Genomic DNA, 26095 nt, shown 5'->3' with positions numbered 1-26095 from the left:
CAAAGCCTCCCCGGTCCAAGTTGTTGCTTTCTTTTAGTTATACCCTCACCCCTTCCATGTCTTTGAGAAAGGGTAATTAAAAAATAATCTCTTCCTGGGCTCTATTATAACAGCACTTAATATGAACAGTGAAGCGAATGGGCAATGTAATAGTAGATTCCCGTGTAGGATAAAATTGTGCTGAGGATTCTGTTACACTACAGAAAATCCCACTGTGATGGCTGAGATGTCGAAATGTTATCACTGCATCAGCATCCAAATGCAAGCAGACTGTCTTAGAGAGAACAACCTTGGCATACTGTTAATACAAACATAAAATAATAGTTATTGCTAAAACCCAATGTGCTTTCCCCCCTTTCTCCCCCCTTTCTTTACTTATAACTATGGTTATTGCTGCTATTTACTTAGAGGTTTTCTATAAGCAGCTGTTAATCACTCTATCTACTCAGTTTAACTTGTAAATTGTGATCCAAGCTCTATACAAAGAGCTTTTCCTTTCCTCCTATATAACCATGAAATAGCATGTATACATACATAAGAAAATACCTTTTCTTTCACTTTGAGAACTGATGCCCCAATTCCCTCACTCTAACACCTCCCTGAAAAAGTACTCTGAAAAAAGGAGAAACAAAACAAAGCATTGTCTAAAGAGCCCATAAAAACTGTGAGAAGCTTAGAAAAGATGTAGTATTACCCTGTAGTTTCATGCTTTTAAAAATGGGTTGTTAAGGTGGAATGAGTGTATTATATATTAAGTTACGGAGATGTGTGGTAAGGGTTACTGAGATAATATATGCAAAATTCTTGAATACTTATTTGAGGTATTAGGAACAGAAACATTTATATAAACAGGTTCTTTGTCTTAAGAAGTCTAGCAGCAGGCTCCTTGACAGATGCAGCAAAAAAAATTTTAGCATATATTTTTGTAGCAGCTACATGTAGCATATATCTGTGGGAGATAAGAAGCGGTGTTTTGGATTGTAGATAGTGAACAAATGTGACTATGAATTGCCTAGCTCTTTCTGCATGGTTGAGCTGACCCTTTGGGCTCTGAGGGAGTATCTGATAGCAGATGCTGTCAAAATATTCTGCATTGTTACATGAAATGAAGGACAGGCTTGGGACATGGTGTGTACCAAGTGGAGTTTACGTGCAAATCTAACCCAGATGCCCTCTCCTGGGAGGTATGCACAAGGAGACCTTGCTGTAAATGCTGGGCAATTCCTGTTACTAACAATCTTTCACTTGCAGTCACAGACATAGATTAAACACTATATGACCTGGGACAGAAAGGAATTTTTTTTACATGGCATGGTTTGGTCATTCACAAAAAATTGCATCTGTCTTATGCAGATAGGCAACTAGAAGCAGGGCCGGCTGAGACATTTTGCTGTCTGAGCTGGAGTAGCAATTTCTGCCGACCTCCAAGGCAAGGTATCTCTGAACATGCACCAAATTGGATTTATTTTAAGGAATATTTTGTTTCTGATCCACAGAGCAGCACACTACAATTTTGCCTGCCTCTTCTTTCCATAAGCCAAAGATACAACCCACCCCACAAAAACAAGCAAACAAAAAGATGCAGGCAGAGGTAAATATTTGCTACATCAGTCAGTGCATCCTTTGGGTTCATGCACCCTTTGCATTCTGTTCTTGCTACGTGTTATTGCTTGTGCAGCCTGACCCCATGCACGCTGAGTGGATCGCTTTGGTGGAATGGCTGAGGTGGGTGGGTTTCACAGCTACAACTCCCCTAGTTGTCCTCTGCCTCACTGAGCCTAAGAATAGAACCAACCCCTAAATAACAATTTTGATGTCACCCTTCCAAAAGAAAGCCAAAGTCCAGATTAGGCTACTTCTAGAAGGCTGAAGAACTCATTTTTGTCTTGAGATGAATGCCAATGTGATGCGTAAAGAGACTGAGACTAGGCTTGCAACTTGCAATAATGTTTCTAGAGGTTATACCACCTGCATTTTCTCTTGGAAATCTTTGTTTTCTAATTTCTATACTCCCTTTGGATACATAAAATTATAAAGGCACAAAACTTGAAGTTTAAGCCTTTCATTGAGCACAGAATTATAGATTCCTAAAAATCACAGCTCCACCATTTCAAAAAGAAAATGAAATGCATGCATTTAATTTACAAGGCTTGAAACTGTATGAGAGTGAATGATAAACTCCAAGGGTCATAGCCTCCTGACTCCATGGAGGATTTCTAGTAGCCAGAGAATTGGGCTGTAGTGCTTTAAGTAACTCTTTTTCTTCTTTTGAGTTCCAAAAGCTAACCTCGATTCACTTTTTCCTGATTTTTACAAAAATGCTTAAGGGCCATCCAATTCATTTGTTTACTTTTTTAAAAAACTCAGATTGATCAAATCCCATTGTAAAACCTAAGAGAAAAGTGCAATTGGGCAAAATGACAGTAACCCCTGTTGCTCAAAGAACATAACACAAACCAGACTAAAAACAGGTTGTGGTTGACATCTAGTTGGCTTATGCTACAAGCGAGAATTAGTATATGTGATGGAAGGAAAAGAAAATTGAAAGTATAGAACAGGGTCAGGAGCACAGGGGAGATGTAAGATAATGGATTTAATTGGGCTTTGTAGACATATAGGAAACTTTAACACTCTTAAAAGCTTAATCCACCCAAGTACAATTTCTGGAATTGCCCAGAGTGATTTCTAAATGTTCTCAGTTTGATGCTCCAGGTGTAGATTTTGTGTGGCTACTCAATACAGCAGTGTGGGAAAAGCATAGTGTAGTTAAACCATTGGACAATGGAAGAACAAAGTTTGAAAGGTTAGCACTAGAAGCAGAGAGGGGTTTTTATGTGTCCAGCCCTAATTAGGCTTGAATCTGTCATCCCTACTTCCCCAGTCTACATTTTGGAAGATAATAGCTCTTCCCATGATAAATGGGACCCCAAAGCCTCATCATTTGTGCCTCATCTAATCTATATTTCATGGTAATAGTCCCTTGGTCATGGACATTATGGCTTAAATAGCCTCCTCCTTGATCTTCTTACTTATTGAATTATGCCCAGGAAAGCTGATTTGTTTAAAGGGTCTGACTGGTTCTTAAGGTGTAGTGTAGATTCTCTTGCAAGGTGTAGAGAATGTGTAGTCTTGTGGTACAAGCTGCATTTAACATGCCTTCGATGAGTACTTTGTAGCTTTGGCTAATCTAGACAAGAATTTGGAAATGATCCAAGCAATATTATTTGAGGAGTTTGAGTTTGCATCCAGCAGACCTAGTGGAGAAACCAGCTGTATCAGCTCTCCCCATGAAGTAATACTGTTCATATTTTGTTTTCAGTGGAGAGAGGATGAAAGAAAGCCTTATAAAATTTTATAGAAGCCTTATAAAGTTCTGGCTGCTTGTACATGCTCTTCTTCCTTGTAAACTGAAAAGACCTGCATATGTACTGCTAAAAAACTTGCTGACAAAACACAATTTTGCATGTACACCTTCAGCCTAGGGTCAGTTTTGGTTAAAGGGTCTTGGATAATAGCAGCATTAAGGAAAGATCTTAAGCTGAAACCTGGGAAAGTGCTACTAGCCAGAGCCCAGTGGACTGTTGGTTTGATTCAGGCTGTTCCTTATCATTTGTCTATATGCTTGAGATGAAATGTGAAATTGGAAACCGCTCTGATGACAGTGCCATTTTCCCTTGGGGAAGTTCCATTCCTATCAATACAGTAATAAAAATAGCATTGAACATGGTGGCATCTGCAGCCATAATAATCTGTAGCCCCGTCTAGATTTTCACCGATTTATACACATGTGGTGCTCAGAAGGTTTATACACATGACTGATACATTTGATAAAGACCAAAGCCCTTATGTTGTACATTTGAAGGTTAGAGTGAGAACTGCATGTCCTGTCCTGTCCTGTCCTGTCCTGTCCTGTCCTGACAGACTTCTTCAGAATGTCTCCCACTTTTATACCTTACATAAGAACATAAGAGAAGCCATGCTGGATCAGACCAAAGACCCATCTAGTCCAGCTCTCCGTGCACATGGTGGAAAATCAGAAGCCCACAGGCTCCCTCAAGCGGGATGGCAGCAAGACCTTCTCCTGCCCAAGCTCCTCAGCAGCTGGTGCATGCAGGTGTGACACCTCTGGTAAAGGAGGTAGCACATACTGGCACGGCTAGTAGCCACTGATGGCCTCCTCCCTCGTGAATCTGTCCAATCCCTTTTTAAAGCCGTCTGGATTGGCAGCCATTACCACTTCCCATGGCAGCAAATTCCATAGTTTATGCTGTGTGAAGAAGTACTTCCTTTTATCTGTCCTAAACCTGCCACCAGTCAGCTTCATGGGATGACCCTGGGTTTAAGTTTCGGGAAAGGGAGAAAAATGCCTCCCTCTCTACTTTCTCCCTGGCATGCCTTATTTTAAACACCTCTATCATGTCTCCCCTTAATTGCCTTTTTTTCAAAGTTAAACAGTTCTAATTGTTGTAGCCACTCCTCATAGGGGAACTGCTTCATTTTTGTTGACCTGTACTTTTTTCAATTAAATAATGTCCTTTTTCAGGTAAGGCGACCAGAACTAAACATACTATTCCAAGTGTGGTTATACTAAGTATTTGTATAAGGGAAGTAAGATTTTTGCAGTTCTATTTTCTATTCCATTCCTAGTTATGCCTAGCATGGAGTTTGCCTTCTTCACAGCAGCTGCACACTGGGGCAAAATTTTCATTAAGTTGTCCATTACTGCCACAAGTTCCTTTTCTTGCTCAGTCACTGCTAGTTCAGATCCCATTGGTGTTTGCTTGAAGTTGGGATTTTTGCCCCAACATGCATTACTTTACACTTGCTTATATTGAACTGCATCTGAGATTTTGGTATCCATTTTTTTAGCCTGCAGAGATCCCTTTGGAACTCCTTACAATCTCTTTCCGTTTTAACCAATTTAAAAAGTTTAATGTCATCAGCAAACTTGGCCATTCGACTACTTATTTCTAATTCCAGATAATTTATGAACAGGTTGGAAAGCATTGGTCTCAATACAGAAACCTGTGGGACTCTATTGGTTATGTATCTCCACTGGGAGAAGTTGCCATTTATTCCCACCCTCTGTCTAAGTTCTTTAACCAGTTAATGATCCATTAGAGCCCCCTCCCCTTTATTCCATGACTGCTTTGTTTATTCGGGGCATGTAGGGAGTTTGTCAAAAGCCTTTTGGAGGTCCAAGTAAACAATGTCTATTGAATCATCTCTGTCTACATGCTTATTAACAGGAAACATTTGCCTCTACAATGGCTTGTGAAAAGTGAGTTGCTAATCCACATTAAGCACTGCCTTCTTGAGGGTGATGGAAATACCATGAGTTTGTGACAGTTTGCTTCATAATGTAATACTAGCATAGGGCAGATGTGCTTGATGGGTTTTCATTTGGTTTCAGAAGACACCTGAAAGCAGAGGTCTGCAACATGCCTTCCACCAAGGCCTCTACTGTAAGAGAGGAATTCAAAACAAAGTGCTAATTTCCTTTAAAAATATTTTTCTCCTCCTGCAGTAAACACATAGATTTGTTTTTCTTGAATTTGAATCCTTCATAAGTTAGAGATGTGTGGTGTATTGGTTAAGAGCATGGGACTGGGACTCAGGCGACCTGGGTTCTAGTCCCCGCTTAGCCATGGAGCCAACTGGGTGACTTTGGGCCAGTCACAGACTCTCAGCCCAACCTACCTCACAGGGTTGTTGTTGTGGGGATAATAAGGAGGAGGAGAATGATGTAAGCTGCCTTGAGCCCTTTGTAGGAAAAAGGCAGGATATAAATCGAAAAATAAATAAAATAAATAAATAACTCTCAGAAGAATGGCCACTGAAGTATATTCAGTCCCATGAGTCGCCTAATGCTCCTATACCTTGTATGAAGGTATGCCAAATAACCTGCTCATAGTAAAAGAGAAGTTACCAATTTATGCTTTAAATAGCAGTTCTGCAAGTTAGTATGGTTTGTTAATAATCAAAGCCAATAAGCTGGATTTTTCTGGCGGCAGATGGTTTTTGTCTAAAAGGACTTGGTTCCTGCAAAATCATAAACTCTAAGATCAGCTTTTGAAGGAATCATTGCAAAAAAAAAGTCTTCATTAGGAAAAAATTAGGTACAAAACTGCATATGAAATTTTGTTTGGACTTTTAAAACATTACAAACTGATGCAGATACAGGATGGTTTGAGTTTGTGCTTGAAAAATGTTGACTAATAAAAAGCAAAATTGGTAGAGTCTTCCATCTCTACTCCAGAATGCCAGCAAGCATAGTAAAAAATATTGATAGTCCTTGCAGATAAATACGCCTACCATAGAAAAGAGTACATTTTAAATGAAATAATAAATTCAGAGATAACTTGCTGGCATTGCATATGGAAATTATGCATACAAGTTCTCATAAAGTTTAGCATTGCCTTTATACTGCAAACTTATTGACAGAAACATGGTAAATGAATCTATGTATTATACTAGATTTCCTTCTTTGCACTCTCCCCACCCCACCCCGTGGGTGTGTGGGTATTAATTGTAACAGGAGGAAGGGAAAAGCACATTTATTCATTCATTCATTCATTCATTCATTCATTCATTCATACATACAACTTGTATGCCACCCCATCACATTCTGGCATGATCATAACCATGCACTAGGCCCCATTACCCATTATGCTTAGAAAAAATAATTTAAGGTCCAGATCTTCTTGGTACTTGTAAGATCCCTTTCTTTCTTGTCTTAATACAGGCTGACTGGAGGTACTGGCAATGCTCTGATTGAAGAGTCTATGGTCTCTTTTAAGCTGAGTGGCAGGAAAAAGCATTTGCTGATTGAACTTGACAGGTTCAGGCTTTTCCTGATCATCTGCCCTATCTGTCTACATCAGTTAAATGCTTAACTTTGAGGTCTTTCCAGTCTGTGTTACCATGCTTCTTAAGTTTCTAGGCCTCATAGTTGCAGAAGTGCGCTTTCAGATGGAGGGCTCCTAGTGATAACAGTCAAAAGGCATTATACAGCATTTCCATCTGTCCTTCCTTAATGATTTTTAATGGATAGTAAAAAGATTGAAGAACATGTGGGAAAACATGAGATGGCTACAAATTAAAGACAGTGTTGTCTCCACCCCCCAATCAAACAAGACAATACAATTGCTCAACCAAAGCTTCATTTGGAAGCAAACTAAATCAGGAAAATGTGTAAGTGACAAGACCAGTGTCTCCACCTATCCTACCAGTTCTGGCCAATGTGGAACAAATCCTCAAGTCTGATTGACAAGCTAGGAAAGCAAAGTGGTGGGTCATTAAAGAACAAGAACACAATCCTATGCAAGTTTAAGCAGAAGAAAAAGACCTGAAAGTTGTTGGCCTTTTCCCCTGCTTAAACTTGCATGGAACTTGTTTTAAATCTCTTAATAAACCCATGCCCCGGAGAGTTCATTACTGATAGGGATAGCACTGGACCAGCTGTATGTGAGAAGGAATGTAATCCTTTTTTTTTTTCTTCTTCTTTTTAAGTAGGGGTAGTTTTCGAAGGCGCTGTGCTATCAAAACCAAGATTAGGACGGAGTCAAGGTTGATTGGAAAATCAACAAGGCAGAATCCTCTCTATGAGGATCCTTCTGGATCTGGAAAGTCTATTTCATGAGGCTGCCAAGGGGGTGGGGAGGACAGAAAGCTCCTTCTTGGCCTCCAGGCCATGGCTTTCACTCGAAGACTAGAGCCCATTTGTGCTTTGGATGCCAGCCCAATTGGTTCCCCTCTCTATAAATGTTGGCTTTTGCTGATGGAGCTAAACAGCCAGGCCATTGTGTGTGTCAGGGCCACTGGAGAAATTGTCGGAGTGGTGTTTTGTATAGTGTGTCTGTGTGTTCCCTTTTTGGGTTGTCTTCCCCTCCTCCTCCTGCAGAAACCCTGTTGCCATGACGATCATGTCACAGGGACTGTTGCTTTTCCATGCTGCCTATTTGGAGAGGCAGGCTAAAACCAGAACAGCCTCTGTATTTTGACTTCGTGGTCTGCGTGTCCTTTGTAAACTGGATGTGGTCTTGGAACGCTGAATGGCAGATCCACCTCATGCCATTCCTCTGGGCTTGGTGCACAATGCCCTAAAGCATTGTGTCTGGTGTCGCTGGCAGCCTGTGGGTTTGGCCCTGAGGAGAGAAGGCTGAGCCCGTGCCCTGTGGATACTACCTCACTGCAGGAAGTTTCCATGCCTTGTAGACCACGGGTCCCTCTAGCTAGCCCCGTGTTTTGAACACCGACTGACAGGAGCACTTCAAGGTTTCAGGCTATACTTGGACGTGCTTGGGATCAAAGCTGGGGCCTTCTGCGTGCAGAGCGTGTGCTCTGCTACTGAGCTGTAGCTCCTTTTGTGTTCCAAGAGGGCATGTTTTGAACAGAGACTGTGTTGGTGGGAGGACTGAACATAAGTTTGGCCAAACTGTTACTGACAATTTAAAGAAAACCCCATTTTGCATCAATTAAAACTAAAAAAGCCCACTCTACTCTGGACAAAGGAAGTGGTTTGTTAGCATCAGCAATTTCAAGAGATGATAAATTACTTAGTGATTCAGAAGTGCAAAGGTCAGAGGCAGAGACTCATTTGCATGTTGGTTTCATGCATTTTCGTTTTATAGGTCAGGAATGTGGCATTGCCAGAATTCTGCTCCGAGGAAGCAGACCGTGCCACTGCTTTTCAAGCATTAGGTATGTTTTCTGCATCTGTGTGTGCAAGCACCGCACAGACAGTCTTGTTGGAAGCTGAGCATAACCGCAGAAGGTTACATGGTAGTGTCAGCTTCTTAACAGAGTACCACACTTCCAGCAGTGAGATAACATCTACATCATCCAGCATTTGACTTGGAGCAACTGAGTATTTTTTTGGTCCTGATTTTCAGGCCTCTGCTTTTGTTAGAGAGATGATTGCTGTTAAAGCTGGGCCTAGATTTATAGTAAGACAAGAAGTGCAGCTCAAAGCTTTTTTTTGTGTGTGTGTGTCCCTTGATTTACAAAGAGCACTTTGCCAAAGGACAAAGTGATAAAGCAGTTGTTTTGCATTGAAAAGGTCCCTGCTTCAACCCCTGATTTTTCCTAGTAGAGGTAAGAGAGCTACAGAGTCAAAACTGACAATACTGAGTTGGATGGCCAATGGTCTGACTCATTAGAGAGAGTGGGATGCTAATGGTCAGCCTTCAACAAATCTAATAAATAATAAGTCAGCTTCTGATTTGCCTGTAACCTTACACAATGATCCATTTCCCAACCTGTGTATTCTCCGCCCTGTTCTGGGCATTCCTTAAATTCCTAGTGTCCATAAGTGAACCTCTATTGTTAGGACCACATCCTTGTTCCAGTGCCCTTTGTATGAAACCCGGAGGCAGAGAGACTTCTGTGCAGACACACTAGTGAGATTTGGTTAGAGCCCTGAGCAATGCACCCCGTGGGGGTCGTGCTTAGAGAGGACCTTAGTAACTCCCACGGCATGTTGTCCGTGGAAGAGTAAATGGCAGATGGCTCTACAGTAAGGGTGTTAAAACAAGCCCTGCTGTGATCTCCTCCTTCCCTGCATAGCCTTCTAATACTCCCAGCCCACACACAGCAGGGTTAAGCTTCCCTGTGCCTGCTAGTGAAGTACCAGCAGATATCCTCCTCCTGCAAGGGAGCAGGGAGCATGGGGGGGGGGGGTGCAAATAAGGCAGCAGCTTGGAAGGGAATGAGCCCTCAATGGGTCTTTTCTAATGCGGATTTGTGAGGTCCTTGTATAGGATGAATAAAGCCCTTTGTGGCTGTGGCACTCTACTATTCTGCAGGCTATGACATAACAGCTTAGAAGGGTGACACCTGCCAGGTCGTGTTAGTGCTATTACCAGTCACCTTGTGACTCATTAAGCCCGGGTTACATGGAATAGTAGCTTAGCTACTTCCATCTCTCTAAGGCAAAGCTGCCAGTTTTTCATGGTACAGGTGGTGGGGGTTGGGGGGGTTGAATTCCAGGATTGGGGTGGGGGTGGGGAGTCATAAAATGGGCTGTCAAGGCCCCTTGACCCTATTGAATGTGTTCCTCACCTCCATCTTCACTGTCTAAGCCATTATTTGCTTTGTGATTAACCATTGGATCCAACTGCCAATGAGGAGGTGATTTCTTGGCAACTGCAACTTTTGTATTGAAGTTTGCAAGGCTGCAACTTGGAGGATTCTGTTAGGTGTGTTCAACACCTTGTGCACACCCAGTAGAACTCCTTCATGTTATTTTTATCTTCTGGTACAGCCATATCACATATGGCTTTCAAAACTCTACTGAATTTGCTAATAGTTTGTTATGCAGCATTAGCTTTTGATGTTCAAGAAAACAATACTTAAAGCCTTACTTGGGAGCACAACAGCTTTATGTTCAGGGCTGGGCACTATTCCTTCTGGATGCCAGAAACTTGGTCACAACCCTACTGAGCAGTTTCTTTTGGACAGTGTCCCATCTTGTATCAGATTGCTCTTGTTCTCCTGAATCCCATGCAGGTGATGGGCTATCTTAATTCTTCTTCCACTTTTTTTTTCATTCAAAGTATCTGATCTAGTAAATACTGATTCTCCCCCCTGAAATAACTAGCTGGCCTCTGTGTGTACGTTGTGTATGAATAAACGTTCCATAGCAATGTCACAGATAGTATTTCCTCACCTTTTGGCACTATGTGGAACAACAACTCTCACGTTGCCCAGCATAGCCACCCTTCTCTTTGCAAGCATGGTTATAAGCAATCTGTCAACTGCACATAACGTTGCATGTCTCTAGTCCATTACAGCTGATGCCACAATGCATTTGTTTTGGTTTTAAAAATGGTTACTTTGTTCTTTTGGCATTTTGGCTATTCTATATTGTGAACATAGCAGTATTTATATAACTTATATGAAATTACAGTAGCTGCTAATATTTATGATAAAATAAGTGTCTCTTCCAGATGTGATGAATTAACACAAGGGAATTATTATTAATAATTATTATGAACGGTAATTACATACTGCCCATAGCCAAAGCTTTCTGGGAAGTTCACTGCATTATATAACCCATCCAGATTTCAGCCAGGTTCATCCCTGCGTAGTTTCCAAGATTAGACAGGATCTGGCACTTCAGACTATATGGAGCCTAATATCTCTAGGGTGAAGTTGCCAGGAAGGAAGATTGTTATCACATTTCTATAACTCCCATAGTTGAAACTCTCTGGGTGGTTCACAACGTTAAGCCACCCATCCAGATTTCAACCAGGCTTGACCCTGCTTAGCTTCCAAGATTAGGCAGGATCAGGACTCTAAACTATACGAAGCTTATATCATGGAAATGCACTGTGGGAATCTCTCTGTTAAACTTAGTTTCTTGGCTTATTTTACTGTGTTCCTTGTGCACTGGATGTGACATCTTTCACTCTCCCACCCACCCAATGTATGATCCTTTAAAGGAGCAATTTAATTCGTTATGACATAAAGGGAGACTGTCCTCACTCCTTTTATTGTTGTTCCAGGATTCGTCCTCAGATGCCAAAGGAGAAAATCGAAGGATGTCATATTTGTACTTCAGTGACACCTGGAGAGCCCCAGGTACTCCTGGGAAAGGACAAAGCATTTACCTACGACTTTGTCTTCGACTTGGATACTTGGCAGGAACAGATCTATACCACCTGTGTGAACAAGCTCATCGAGGGCTGCTTCGAGGGGTACAATGCCACTGTGTTGGCATATGGCCAGGTATACAGCTGATCTGCCTTCTTCACAATCTGCTATGAACAGGCCGGAATGGGTTGGAATCAGCCAAGACTTCTCAGCTCCATCATCATTCCATTTCTGCAGTGGCCTCACTACAAAATAAAATAAGAAGCTTAGTTGGTGGTGGTTGTTAGGACAGGCACATTTTTTATCATTTTTATAGACTTTCAAAGCTACCTGCTGGCTGGTCTTTTTCTGATCAGAACATGGATGAAGTACTTCCAGTGCAGAGCACTGGAAATAGTGGTGAAAATAGGGTTATTGAATTGTGAGAAGGGCTACTTAGGAAAAAGCATGGATGACTTCCATGCACAGTCTTTCCCATGTAAATGGTGTACCTGCACTGGCCGCACATTTGCCTTGTCTGTAGAGTCGACAAGCTGAACATTTCAGTGCATATAAATTTAGGAACAAGAGGCGTATTGGATGCACATATAACACTCTTCAAAAGCAACATAGAGATGCACAATGAGACAAAGCCCAAACATCACTTTTTGAGGAAGCCTAGTACAAACTCATGTCAGATTTCTTACACTTTTTCACTTTCTAGGATCCTGGGTGCTCAGGAAAGTAGAAAAGGGTGGGCCAATCCTTTTTTCAGAACCATGGAGATTTGATAGCTGGCTGTCGTAACTCCACTTCCTTTTAAAAGGGGTTTCTTGACAGGAGTATCCATGATTTTTTTGACTGAACCATGTATTTTTTGGCCTGTTTATGTAAAAAAATAACCCAACCCCCTTTTTTTTCAAACTGTTGTTGCCCAAGTGATCTTTGGGTTTTTTTGCACCTTTCCTCCAAGAGGCATACCTCCTTGAGGAATGAGACTTTAGCTTCCCAGGAAGCATGTGAGGTAGGTAAAACTGAGTAATAGTGGCTTGCTCAAGATCACCCAGTGAGTGCCATACTGTGTAAGTATTTGAACCTGCTTTTCCAATATCCCAGCCCATATTCTAACTTACAGGCACCATACCGGCTTTTACCAACCCTCAGGAAAAGATGGGAGAGAATTTGAAATTAATTAATTGGCTGCAAGAAGAATGCCTTGTAATGTAATGTGCTTAAGTAAATGCAAAAAATGACTGTAGATTAGCTTTTAATTCAAAGCTGGTTTAAATACGTCTTCTCTCCTCCCTCCATCTGCCCTGCCAGGGCAATTTTATTTCTCTCTGCCCTGCAGCAGGCATTCTAGCTGGTAGCTAGAACAACCAGATCAAATATGGGGAAAGATTCATCTGAACTAGAATTATAAAGTGGGATAAAGGTTATGTATTTAATGATTCTGTATGGAAAGTGTAAGGATCAGCAAAGTTGGGTGGAAAAGAGCATTGCAGTGAAACGTTGACTCTGAAAAGCACCTGTTCTGTTTTGTTTCAGACAGGTGCAGGTAAGACTTACACCATGGGCACTGGCTTTGACATGAGCATTTCCGAGGACGAAAGTGGCATAATTCCAAGGGCCATTGCCCACCTGTTCAGTGGCATAGAGGAGCGCAAGCGGGCAGCGCAGGAACAGGGCGTGCCAGCACCAGAGTTCAAAGTCAGTGCGCAGTTCCTGGAGGTAGGTACACTGGCCTTTGCCTCAGAGGTAGTGTGGGAAGAGTCAGAGCGTGTAAGCTTTACATATAAGTATGGTTGGAAAATGAAGTAGAAGTTTCTGTTTTGGCCTAGGAAAGAGTACTTCCTGCAGGCAAATAGAAAAATCATGGATTACAGCATGGGATATGCCTATACATCCAACAGCAAATCAAATCAAATTTGAGCTTGCTTTTAGAAAATTAGGAGACAATGTAGCCCTTTTTCTCATGAACAGAAATAAATTCTTTCTTCCTTATTCACAAGTGCTATTCCATTGTTCAGCATCTATTTTATTTTTATGTACAGAAGACCCCATTAAGGGCATCCTTGATTCCTGACAAAAGCATTTTTATTTTAAAAAATCTAGTTGATTTATTTATGCACAAGTTCCCAGATCCCAGTTGGTAAGTAGCTATTTAGAGGATTCCTGTGGGCCAATTTTAGCGCTTATGGTACAATCCTATATGTGTTTAGCCAGAAAAAAGGTCCACAGTGTATTAGCTTGGGCACAGGGGGAGTTGTAGGTCTTTTTTCTGACCAAATATGCATAGAATTGCACCTTTAAGCAATCTGTTCAGATGTTTATAGGCTTATCAGTGATGGAATATGGCAGCATTTGTGCACCTTGCCCCATGGGATTCTATGAAGCTCCGCCCTCTCCAGTTTCATCTCTGTCATAAACCTCCCCTCACCTCAAAACATCAAAGTGTGAACTGCATTTCTCTTGGAAAAGGAGTGCCAAATTGTGTAGGCACAGAAAATATACCAATTTTATGCTGCCTATTCCAGATATAGAATTGAAGAACTGTTAATTCTCATAGAGCCTTTGGCAGTACTGTTAACAATGCTTTTCTTTAACTAAAACAGTGCTCTGCTTTGATCTTCTGAGAGACTCTCTTTATAAAAAGACTCACCCATTTGTGTTACTTTATACTTGTAGGGGCTTTCTGAGAATCATGCAACCTACTGTAAAATATGTATGTATTTCTGTGTCTTTGCTCAGCTGTATAATGAGGAGATCCTGGACCTCTTTGATAGCACACGGGACCCTGATTCCCGCCATCGGAAGTCAAACATTAAAATTCACGAGGATGCCAGTGGTGGGATCTATACCACAGGTGTCACATCACGTCTCATTGGCTCGCAGGACGAGGTAGGTGAACCAACTCTTCATGTACAAAATAACCTGTTTGTGTACCATATTAATTAGTTTGGAGTAGCTGCTACCTCCTGATTTTATGATCAGAGTTGATAACACAGATAAGAATCTCTGCTTCATTCCTAAGAATCGATGTAAAGAGTTTGTGCTTGATTTTAAAGGGCAGGTGGGTGGGAAGGCAGACAGATTGCTTTTTTCAGCTGGTATGATAGGAAGGCTAAAGGGTTCTAAGCTTTAACTAAGCTGCATGAAGTGATCTTGAGTATGTGCTGCAAAAAATAAGCCATGGGTGTTTTCTGTTCCCATGGAAGCATTTTCAGACAAGAATTCTGTAACTGCATTTCAAACTGCTGCCTAATTGCATTTTATCTCAAGGCAGATGCTAACATTCTGTGTGACATATGCGGTTGTTGACATGCCTTACTTGGGTGGAGTCCATAACACAGCCCACTTTTCAGCTATGAGTCAACCCTCTCTCATCCCTCAGTATTTTGGATTTAATAGCACAGAACATCCTTTTTGCATTTTCTGGGGGTTTTATATTTTTCTCTCTCAGCTGGAATTGTTATTGTTCCCCTTTATATTCTGGTTGATACTATATCCATTAGCGAGTGGGAATCATTTTAGCTTTTATTGGCCCTAATTAACCTGCTGATCCTGGATAGTAGCCATCCTTTCGATCCTTTGCAGGGTCAGAAGCCTAAACTGAGTGTTACACAGAAGTACTGTGACTCTTTGCTTTCAAAATTCTTTATAAAAATCATCACTGATAGCTGCAATAGGGCATGAGAAGATTGGAGGTGGAGAAGAGGCTGTTTACATCAGTCTTTGTTCAGAATTGCCTCCTGTCCCACCTCAGGTGCTTTTCATTTTCCAGGAAAAGATACAGGAGAAATTAGCAGTTGAAGAGTGACTTTGCTTTTCCTTTATTTCATTCCTCATCCTCAGAATTTCTGTTGAAAGGGGATACAGAAATTTCTGTAATAATGAAATAGTTTATGAATGTTAACACTAAAGTCCACACCAGCTCTGAAAACTTATAAATGTCATGTTAAAAATCATGCAAAGCATAAAATGAATTAAATACTGCCACAGCCAAATGCATATTTATGGTTCCCAATTCATGTGTGATTCTTTCAGAAGACAATGAACAGCTCCCATACTTTTGTTAATTTATCCATATGGATCCTTCCTTCTGTCATTTGAATAATACCTATTATTTTTTCCATAACAACCAGGTTCCATATCTTTTGCAACCACACTGAATCACTGGGAGCTTATGATTACTTGTAGATCTTTGCAGTACATATGCTAGCAACCACCAATAGAGATGAAAATAATTTATATGCTTTAAAAAAGAGCTTTTACTGTTCTCAGTCAAAATTATATCCAATGATATAACTAGTCATTCAAATAATTATACTTAATATCTCATGCCAGAAAACTTTAATTTTAAGGCTGTTCAGCCACATGTGTATGTGTGTACCCTTTGAACCATATATTTTCCAGCAACAGCCTGGCCATGAGCAGTAATTTTTTTAGTTGCCAAGGCTGATCTAGGAATCAATTTGAAGTGTACCTTTTTGTAGCTTACACAAGTAGACTATAAAACCCCTTTCCTTCAAGTAATGCAAGCCATTACCATCTAATTTAACATTTAATTCTATCTCCCAATGAGAAACTGGTCCCTTTTGCCCATAATTCCCATTAAGATCTTGCATTCCTAGACATAATCCCTTTCATCTGATCCAAATCAGTAATGGATATGTTGGCAGACCTTTGTTTCAGAGCTTAAATAATGACAAAGAAACTGAGAGAGAGGAGGCCTCCTACCATTTTAATAAGGAGTTGGCCTACATGTGAAATAACATTTCTGTCCTACCACCATGCCTTAACTCTTGCACAAGTCCTTAAGCTCACAAAGACAAGGGGCTGGGTCCTTGTGACATGATAAGCCACACAAGATAGTAAACTCCACAGTGTGACTTACAAGCCAGTCTACCTCTGATGTGCCTAACCAACAATTGGCACATCTAACATGAACCCTTCGCTTTGGCACTCCTCAGGTATCCCATGGGAACACCAAGGCTTCTCCTCACTCCCTACTGCTGCAAGCATTTTTAGGCTCAGCTTTAATGTTTAATTAATTAATTAAAATATTTTTACCCCATCCTACACAGAAATCGTCCCAGGATGGCTTACAATACTAAGAACAATAAAGAAACATATATAATAACAAACAAACAAAATGTGACTGTGAATATATTAAAACCAAGTTAAAATTCCTTAATCCTTAAACTAATGGGAAAATAAAAACACTTTTACCTGGCGCCGAAAAGAATATAAAGTTGGCGGACCTGTCGGGGAGCACATTCACAGTCGGGGCTCCACCTCAGAGAAGGCCCTCCTCTGGGTATACACCCTCTTTATTTCCTTCAGGGAGAGTTCCTGGAGCAAAGCCTCTCCTAGAGATCTTAGGGGGCGAGAGGGCATATAGGGAATGTTTGTTTTCCCACGGTCAAAAACCCCATCTTTCACAATCCATGGTTTTAGAACTATGAACCGTCCCACTAAGATGCCCTAGCAATACCACGGAGGAGCTGCCTGTAGTTGCCCACCATGTTTTCCCCATTCTGGGCAAAAGGTGTTTAAAAATGTTGGACAAGCATAGGCATTCCCTCCAGCGGCCTGTCAGGCACATCTTCTGCTTGACTATTAAAAGTCTTTCAAATAGATTATTGCAAGCTTATGGACTGGTAACTTCTAGCTTTATTCCAGGATTTTAATGATACAACTTCCTTTCTGTTAATTTTCTGAGTCCTTAATCTGGAGGCCTCCGAAAACCACTATTATTTGATTACACAGGATTTATATGCTTTTCTCCTCTTCTGGGGAACCAAAGGTGGTTTACGTAGCTCCATTTTAATCCTCACAATAACTCTGAGGTAGGTTAGACTGAGAGTCTGTGACTGGACTAAAGTCATCCGGTGGGTTTCATGGCTGAGTGGGAACTTAAACTCAGATCTCCCACATCCCTAGTCCAGCACTCAAACCACCATACTGGCTCTCATGAAACATGAAACCATAAAACAGAAGTGGGCAAACTGAATGCTTACAAGCCGAGGTGAGCCAAGCCGAGCTGAGTCCAAAAAAAAAAAAAAGCTCAAAAAGACAGGCATAGAATTACAGAAATGGTGCCACTGTGCTTGGTTCAGGAACCTGTTTTCAGGACCAAAATGTGCCTGCAAACCTTAATCTTGTTCCTCTTGAGTTGTAGCAACCTAATTTTAGAGGTAGAAAGGGGTTTTGTCGTTGTTACTGAGAGCTGGAAAACCTTACTAGTATACCAAAAATCACTCAGAAATCTACCAATAGATTCTAATCTCTCTTCTGCCTAGTCCTGTTATGAAAGATACATCAAACAGGATTTCAGCCCTTTTGATCAAAACTGTCTCCGTGATCTCTCTTCTCTTCACTGCATCTTTAAAAAGCAGTTTGTTATATCATCAGAACATGTCAGGCCTTATCATGTAATTTATTGTTTAGTAATATGGATCTCTATTCTTAAGAGGCTTTTGTGCAGTGTATTTCACATGTCTGGAAAGATTAGCTTTATATTTTATTGGTTGGATTTACAATAATGAATATTAGACAAGTTTTAATATTTCATTACCTCATTCATTTATATTTTGTCAGTGAAACAGAAAGCATTTAGAACCATTTGAAATATTGATAAATCATGGCAGCAGTTTTATTTATTTATTTGATTATTTAAGTATATTTCCGTACTTGTCAATAAACTTCCTGGGTGTGGTTCACAGGGATTTTGTTTTGTTTGGTTGGTTTTTGTATTTGTTTGTTTTTAATCAAAGGAACCCAAAGGATATGTCCAAAATCTTTAAACTTATAGCTTTGTAAAGCATGCCTTGCCAGATTTTTATTGCTGCATTATTTAATTTAAATAAGTGAGCCAACTCTGTAGTAAACTCCCCCCTGGGAAAAGTACTAACATTGCAAACCTATTATGGTCTTCAGTGGGACATAATCCTGTCAGAGGGGAGGAGGTCATATTGAGCAGGAAGCAGCTGGAGGGGAAAGGGTTAAACAGCCCTGCTTATGTTTCCCACCACTCTTCACATACAGGCTTTTTTTAGCCAGGAGAAAGAGCTGCAGGACTGAATGCTGCATCTGCTTTGGCTCTGTTATAGCCTGGTAGTGGGCTGACTTTTACAAGAGCTAATTAATGAAACAAGATCCAGCAGGAAGCTGCACTGCAGCAAGTGTAAGCAGGGCTGAAATATGGTACAGTTTGGTTTTGGGTACTTGTATGTGTGGCCTTGTATCTGAGCAGAAAACATAACCTCCTCTCTTGCTGCAGTTGATTCAGTGCCTGAAGCAGGGAGCTCTGTCCCGAACCACAGCCAGCACCCAGATGAATGTCCAGAGCTCCCGCTCCCACGCTATCTTCACCATCCACCTTTGCCAAATGCGTGTCTGCTCCCCTGTACACTTGGTAAGGACACAGGAGGGGGCAAGGGCTTGAAATGGGGGTGCACCTTCCCTTGATGTAGTCAAGTGGAACAGGAGGATAGGAGCCTTCCCTTGTACCAGCATGCCTGCACACTGAGACCATCAGCAGGACCTGTCTCACCGGACTGCCTCCAGGGGTGGCTATCATGTGTACAAAGGAAAGGTCCTTGTCAGAGGTGGCCCCACACTTCTAGAACCAGGGGTTCATCAGACCCTTTCCTTGCAGGTCTTCAGGAAGGCTCTGAAAACCCACTAGTTTTCACTAGCTTTTCCACTAGATGGGTTATCTTTTCATAATCTGTGGGCTGCAAGGTTCAATTGATGATCTGTTTGATTGATATTATCTGTTTTTATAGTATTGTACTGAATATTTATGTATTGCCTTTATATTTGTTCTGTTATAGTTTTATATTGTGTTTTATAGTTACACTTCCTTGGGAAAATTCTATCCATAAAAGCAGCCTAAAGTAGTTTTAAATAAATAAATGATGGTTGTGCAGGGACTTGTCTGGTCAAGAACGTAGGTAGCAGGTGTCTAAGGCTGGAGCATCAGGACCAGGGGCGATGGAGGAGAAATGAGATAGTGATGTTGATGTAGCAGGGCCAGAGGTAAAGGCAAAATCAGGCACAAGCAAGGATCAGATTCCATCAAGGCATGGCAGATCCAAATGTGAAGGCGGAACCAAGCACAGATGAAGTCAGATACTGAGAAGGAATGGCAGAGTCAGGAACAAACAATGATCAGATACCAACAAGGCATGGCAGAACCAGGCACCTGGCAAGGTGTGGTTAGATGTTGACAGAAACTGACATACAGCACCACCAACAAGGGAAAGCAGCGGCTGTGGAACTTGAAGTGACCTTCTATTACTTCAGTATAGCAGGAATGACTCCTTATCTTAATATCAGCAGACTCCACTCTTTGTCTGTGGCAGAATATATTTATGCTAACAACTTGTGCTGGCAAAAACCTCGAGATCTGATATTGGGGCTTGTTTTCATTACAGGTGAATGGAGACACAAACAGTCTCCTGGAGGGATCCCAGGCTACCAGTGAATATGAAACCCGAACAGCCAAATTCCACTTCGTTGACCTGGCTGGCTCAGAGAGATTGAAGCGGACTGGTGCAACAGGCGAGAGAGCCAAAGAAGGGATCTCCATAAACTGTGGCTTGGTATGGCCTTTATCATACAGATAGGTCTGGATGTAAGAACAGGTGCTGGGGCCTGTGATTTTTTTGCCTGGCGAATTTGTACTTTCCTCAGCTGTTTGGCATTTTAGAGCGTCCATAACTCTTGGCTTGGTGTTGCAGGCTTGCCTGTTTCTATCTACTAGTGTGTCTAAAACATGAGCAGATATGGGAAGCAGTTCATTCACAATCATTCATGATCATTCCATGCATGGCAAATTGTGTTTTACAAAATAAAGAAATATAGGAAGAGGAAAGGAGCATGGCACATAAGAAACAGGAAAAGTTATTTGGGAGAAACAGTTGCCAAGGTCCGTGGGTTTAACTTTTTGATGTTGCCTTTTAAAGATTTCTTCCATAGTTATAAGGGCTAGAAACTTGCTTTTTAAAATGTTGAGATTCCTGGGAGTTGGATAAAGTTACAGTTGAATCCAGAACAGTAGTTAGAACAAAAGCTTATTTCTCTGTCTGTTTGGCAGCAACATCTCTAGAATAATAGAAAATTGGTGGCTTTTACCAGCCTTATTTTAGGAAAAGAAGACTTACTCCCTAAGCTGATATGTGAGATGGAGAGCTGACATTTCAATAGGGAGAGAATCATCCAGAGCTTTGGTGACTTTTCAGTGAGAAATATATGAAGCAGGGTTCCCAAAGTGGCCAGCCTTATTGACTGATTTGTCCACTTTTTTGACAGCTAGCACTGGGGAACGTCATCAGTGCCCTTGGGGATCAGAGCAAGAGAGCCCTGCATGTGCCCTACCGAGATTCAAAGCTGACCCGGCTCCTCCAGGACTCCCTTGGTGGCAACAGGTAATGGGAAGAGACATTGGAACAGCTGCTTGTGGTGGATCAGAATTCTCAGAAGTGCTTATCTAAGGTTTCTGGCATGCAGGTTCTGCGTGAAAGCCTGTCTTGGTGTTGTGTTCTTATTAACACTGCCTGGCTGTGGGAGGGCTTAATCAGATGTCTTGAAGCAAAGCTGCAACAAATGTTCTAAGGAATATATTTTCATACATATTTTAAGCTTCATTTTTTCCCAGAATTCCAAGTGTGATTATTGGTTTCTGCAGAATGAACGCTTACATAATATGCTTAAGCTGTTTTGATCTAGAATGTTGGCAAGTGACCCTTCTAACATAGGATAATTGTAATCTCCTCCCTCCCTTTTCTAGTCTATTTCCTTTAACAACTGCCCTTCTTTTCTTCATGGAGCAGTTGGCAAAAGTTTGTTCTTTTGTTTGTTATTTTGTCGAACAAACGCGAAAAGTTTGTTCGAGATGCTAGACTGCATTTTGGGTGGAAGCCTATATTGCGAACATCTTGGTCAATGCCTTGTTACTTTTATTTGGAAACAGCTGATGGAGCAGAGAGTCTAAAAGACCTCCAGTGCATCACCCTGTCCATGTTGACCCTGTCTGCCCTCCTCTCTTTATAGCCAAACCATAATGATTGCCTGTGTGAGCCCTTCAGACCGGGATTTTATGGAGACTCTGAATACCTTGAAGTATGCCAATCGTGCTCGCAACATCAAGAACAAAGTGGTAGTGAATCAGGATAAGACAAGCCAGCAGATCAGCGCTCTGAGAGCTGAAATTGCTCGTCTCCAGATGGAGCTCATGGAGTACAAGGCGGTAAGGAGAAAGAAGGAACACTTTGCTGTTGCAGGTGAAATCCTGGTCGTGGCTGACATTGAACCACAGACCTTCAGCGCTAGAAACAGTCTTCTTGTCCACAGTGGTGATTTTGAAGTCATTGCTGTTGACTTGTCCCTGAAATTCAGCAGTGCTAAGCTGCCCATGAAACACTTGCCTCATTTAAATTGATAATCATGTTCCCAGGAGCTCCAGGGAGTACATAATTGCATTAAAACAAGGTGCATATTCCTTGCGCACCTTAAGGTGAAAATGCAATTTTTGTGCTGCCACTACAGTACTAAAACTTCACAAAAATTAGGCAACAGCAGCAACAGAGAAACAGGCTGCAGAAGAGGGTGGTGGGCTGCATGCTACCCAGAAACCTTTTTTACTCTTTAGAAAGTAAAAACTGGTTTATTTTGGCTGGCCTCTGAGTGATAGGCTGCATCCTGTGATTTTGTTTTAGTGCTGACTTGTTTGGCATTTAATCATGGTGCCTAATCTCTATTTTCCTTGTATTTTCATGTTATACTTTGCTTTTATTGTGTATTAAAATGTTATAAGCTGCTCTGGGGGATTATTTATTATTTATCTGATTTATGTGCTGCCTGATTAGCCATGGCTCTCTGGGCAGCTTAGGTACAATCAAACACAATAAAATCAACAATACAATAAAAATAATATCAATACAATTATTATTAATAAGAATAAATTAAATATATAAGATAAATAGCTAAATGATCAATTAATAAACTGACTTGACAGTCAATGACTGAAATGTAATATAGAAATAAATCTTGCCTGCAGTTCTTAGAGCTCATTCAGAAGGCCTATATTAGCTCAGAATGAATACGAGGAATAAATATTTTAAAGTACTCCAGCTTCAGAATCTTCCTTTATGTGTAAAATTACTATGTTATGTACAGAATTGACATATCTACATATAGTTACATATAGTCCTGTAACTGCTAGGGATGTATAGGTTTTGTCTATTCCGTCCTGTCTAGAGAGTCAGTGTGGTGTAGTGGTTAAGCATGCAGAACTGGGATTTAGAAAATCTGGGTTCTAGTCCACACTCAGCCTTGAAGTGCACTGGGTGACTTTGGGTCAGTCAGACTCTCAGCCCAACCTACCTCACAGGTTGTGAGGATAATACTGAGAGGAAGAAGAGAATAATGTAAGCCACCTTGAGTTCCTTGAAAGGAAAAAGGTGAGATATAAATATAATAAATAAAAACAAATCTGTGGTTCATGGATTGTAAGGCATCTTTTGTTCCATTCTCTGCTCTTTGATAAGTTTGGCTATTTTAATCAGAATTCTGTTCTACTTGCCCTAATCTACAGAAGCACTAATGTGTACTTGCTCAAGTCCTCAAATGTGCATTAACTAATATGCACTCATAAAAGTGCACATAAGTGCTAATATGATTACCACAATCCATTCCCAAAATGAAAAATGGTCTGCAAGTCTCTAGAATCTACCTGACTTGGAAAAAGCCAGTCTTCCATAGAATCCATGGGTCAAAGTCATAGAAATCTGAATGAAATTGAATCCATTGTGGGGAGTTTTGACATCTGCTTTCTATCAGCTCCATCCTTCCTCTGATGCTCGCTTCCATTTCAAGGGCAAACGTGTCATTGGAGAGGATGGTTCCGAAGGCTACAGTGACCTATTCCAAGAAAACACCATGCTGCAAAAGGAAAACACCACTTTGCGTATGCGGGTGAAGGCCATGCAAGAGGCTATTGATGCAATCAACATCCGGGTTACTCACTTGATGAGCCAGGAAGCCAACCTGATTCTTGCCAAGGCAGGTGAGATTGTGAGGGCACCTGTTTCAGGTTTGCAGTCCATTTCAGTAGTCAATACACTCAGCCATGGATAATGTTTAGGTGGCACAGTTTAGCAATAGTGCCTCTGTATATCAGACCTCAAGGATAGTTAATTAAGAGCCAAACCACATGCGCTATTAAGTTTAAATACTTGTGCTTAAGCTAGGTGCTTTTCTTTTGGAGTGAAAACTGTTGGAAGTCCCAGCCAGACATATTCTTTGCTGCGTAATGTACTTGTTTTTTTATGATTCTTGCCCATAGCATTTTACCAAGCTCAAAAACAATGAAGTTTCTCTGATTTCCTTATTTCCGTATTCTTACATATTCTTTCTCTTAACTTATTGCTTTGTTTTTCATACTTGCTCTTTGCTTCATGATTCTGTTCTCCCAGGTGATGGCAATGAAGCTATTGGTGCTTTGATCCAGAACTACATCAGAGAAATTGAAGAACTCAGGTATGTGGGAGCAGTTTTGGTTTTAATAATTCAAGTAGTTCTCAGCCAATTAGCTTTACCACTGCAGCTTTCTGTTTTATGTCTACTGTAATCTTTAGATTATTAGCATAATTCCAGGATCAAAAACTTCAGTTTTAAAGGTTAAGGCACTAACCAATCAAGTCATACACTCAAAGGACTAGAAATTGCAATGCATCATTTATACCATGAAAGCACTAAATACTGTCCCAGGCCTAACATATTGAGCTCATTTACAATTTAAGCTCCTTGATCTTTGAGGTTGACTCCTTTGATGTGCCTGTGTTATGGACAAATTGCTATTGTGGCTTAATGAGTCATTAGGAACTGCATCTTGCAGTACTAGCACAAGCCCTCCTGCCACCAGAAGTGAGAGATCAGGTGCTCTGTCACATCATGACCCTGCCAATCCCCTCCTTAATGCATCGCACCTCTCCACCTTCTCCCCCTTGGTGCCACATTACACGCCCACTCTTTCATGAGTCATGAAGGATAATTCCTTCACTTGCTGTATCTTTTTTGTCCTGTTTTCACCAGCCTGTTATGAAGACTTAAATTGTGTTAGGAGTTCTACACAATGCAGCCCAGGCTTTGTTTTCCATAACCCTGAGCAATGGAGGACACAATCCTATTCAAGTTTAGACAGAAAAAAATTGTAGAACTTCCAGCATTCCCCAGCCAGCCATGGGAATTCCCCGTAGCTGGGGAATGATGGGAGATGTGCATATTTAGACAAAACAGTTCTATAACACTGCTCCTTAAGTAGGAAAAAGCTCTCATCCAAATAGACATTTTGGGTGGCTTGAAAACAAGCTGCCTCCCAGCATTCTGTGGTGGTTTAATTAAGACCACAAACTTTCTTGTCTTTCTGTGGTATTCCATAGAGACAGCAGAGGAGCAATACTCCTGAACATGAGACTGGGAGCAAGAGTAGTGTTTCCTTCTCTCTCCCAGTATCCTGTCTCTTCTTCAACACTTCCTGCCCTAACACTTCCTGACCCAGAGATTGCTCACATCCAATTGTGTATAAAAATCTGTTCCAAATTTCACAGCATGATAGTGGAATATTTTGCTTTGGAATTTCACAGGCCAAGAAAATAATGTTAAATCCTTGATTTTCTGATGCTCTGACTAATGATTTTTCAGATTTTAAAACAGAAACATTTGCAATTTGATGTGCAGATATTTTGTGGCTTTTGTAGCTATATAGATACCTTTTACGAGTCAATCCATTCATTTATTAAGCCTATTACTGTTGTCTTCAATTGATGGTGACACTTTAATATCTTGGGCAGAAATCTTTCCCTGCAACTGACCTTTATATTGACGATTCCAGGGATTGAATGGTGAACCTCCATTATGCAAAGTATGTGTTCTACCCCAGAGCTTTGGCCACTCCCTTAACTATAGATAATCCTGGGCCTATTTCTACCCTATGCTTTCCTGTTGTCTTGTTGATAGAAATGTGTGCTGCTAAGAGTTAAGGAGTGAGGAACTTACCTTATGGTAGTGTGTTATTTGGAATCTCTGCCTACAGTTCTACTTTAGGAAATGATAGCATTGGATGGACTGCTTTATGTATTTGAGACAAGCAGATAAATGTCATTATGCAATGTGAAATCTATGTCTAGATATCCTCGCCTCAGTATTTCATGACACTTTGAAGTAACTGCTGTCTTCATCTTTTTTGTAGGACAAAACTTCTGGAGAGTGAAGCCATGAATGAGTCTCTGCGTCGCAGCCTGTCACGGGTTTCTTCCCGGCTTCCTTATTCCCTGGGCTTGTCCCCAGGGCCTGGGTTGGGAACTTCTAATAGCCCTACCATCTCTGTGGATGAAGAAACCTCTGAAATCCTGCAGTGGGCCAAGCAAGATGTCGAACGACTAAAGAAAGAGACTAAACTGCGAAGGAAAAGGTAAAGCATGTTCCTCTGTCTGGCATCTGCTCAGGAATT

At 41.1% G+C, this 26095-nt stretch overlaps 1 protein-coding gene across 3 annotated transcripts in view; it reads left to right on the top strand.

Moving 5' to 3' along the window:
• The window catches only part of KIF21B (kinesin family member 21B), a 77265-nt gene that overhangs the window by 13621 nt on the left and 37549 nt on the right, over positions 1-26095 (top strand). For all 3 annotated transcript variants that reach the window (XM_044443537.1, XM_044443528.1, XM_044443547.1), the window contains exons 2-11: positions 11508-11730; positions 13123-13305; positions 14326-14475; positions 18860-18994; positions 20019-20186; positions 20896-21011; positions 21637-21832; positions 23461-23650; positions 24060-24123; positions 25835-26056. In XM_044443537.1, coding sequence (XP_044299472.1) covers positions 11508-11730; positions 13123-13305; positions 14326-14475; positions 18860-18994; positions 20019-20186; positions 20896-21011; positions 21637-21832; positions 23461-23650; positions 24060-24123; positions 25835-26056 — 1647 coding nt within the window. The remainder of the gene's footprint in view (positions 1-11507; positions 11731-13122; positions 13306-14325; positions 14476-18859; positions 18995-20018; positions 20187-20895; positions 21012-21636; positions 21833-23460; positions 23651-24059; positions 24124-25834; positions 26057-26095) is intronic.

Source organism: Varanus komodoensis, unplaced genomic scaffold (genome assembly GCF_004798865.1).
Source record: "Varanus komodoensis strain SLA01 unplaced genomic scaffold, ASM479886v1 scaffold1, whole genome shotgun sequence".
NCBI lineage: Eukaryota > Metazoa > Chordata > Lepidosauria > Squamata > Varanidae > Varanus > Varanus komodoensis.
Note: the sequence above shows the minus strand (reverse complement) of the source record. Positions and strands in the feature narration are given on the sequence as shown.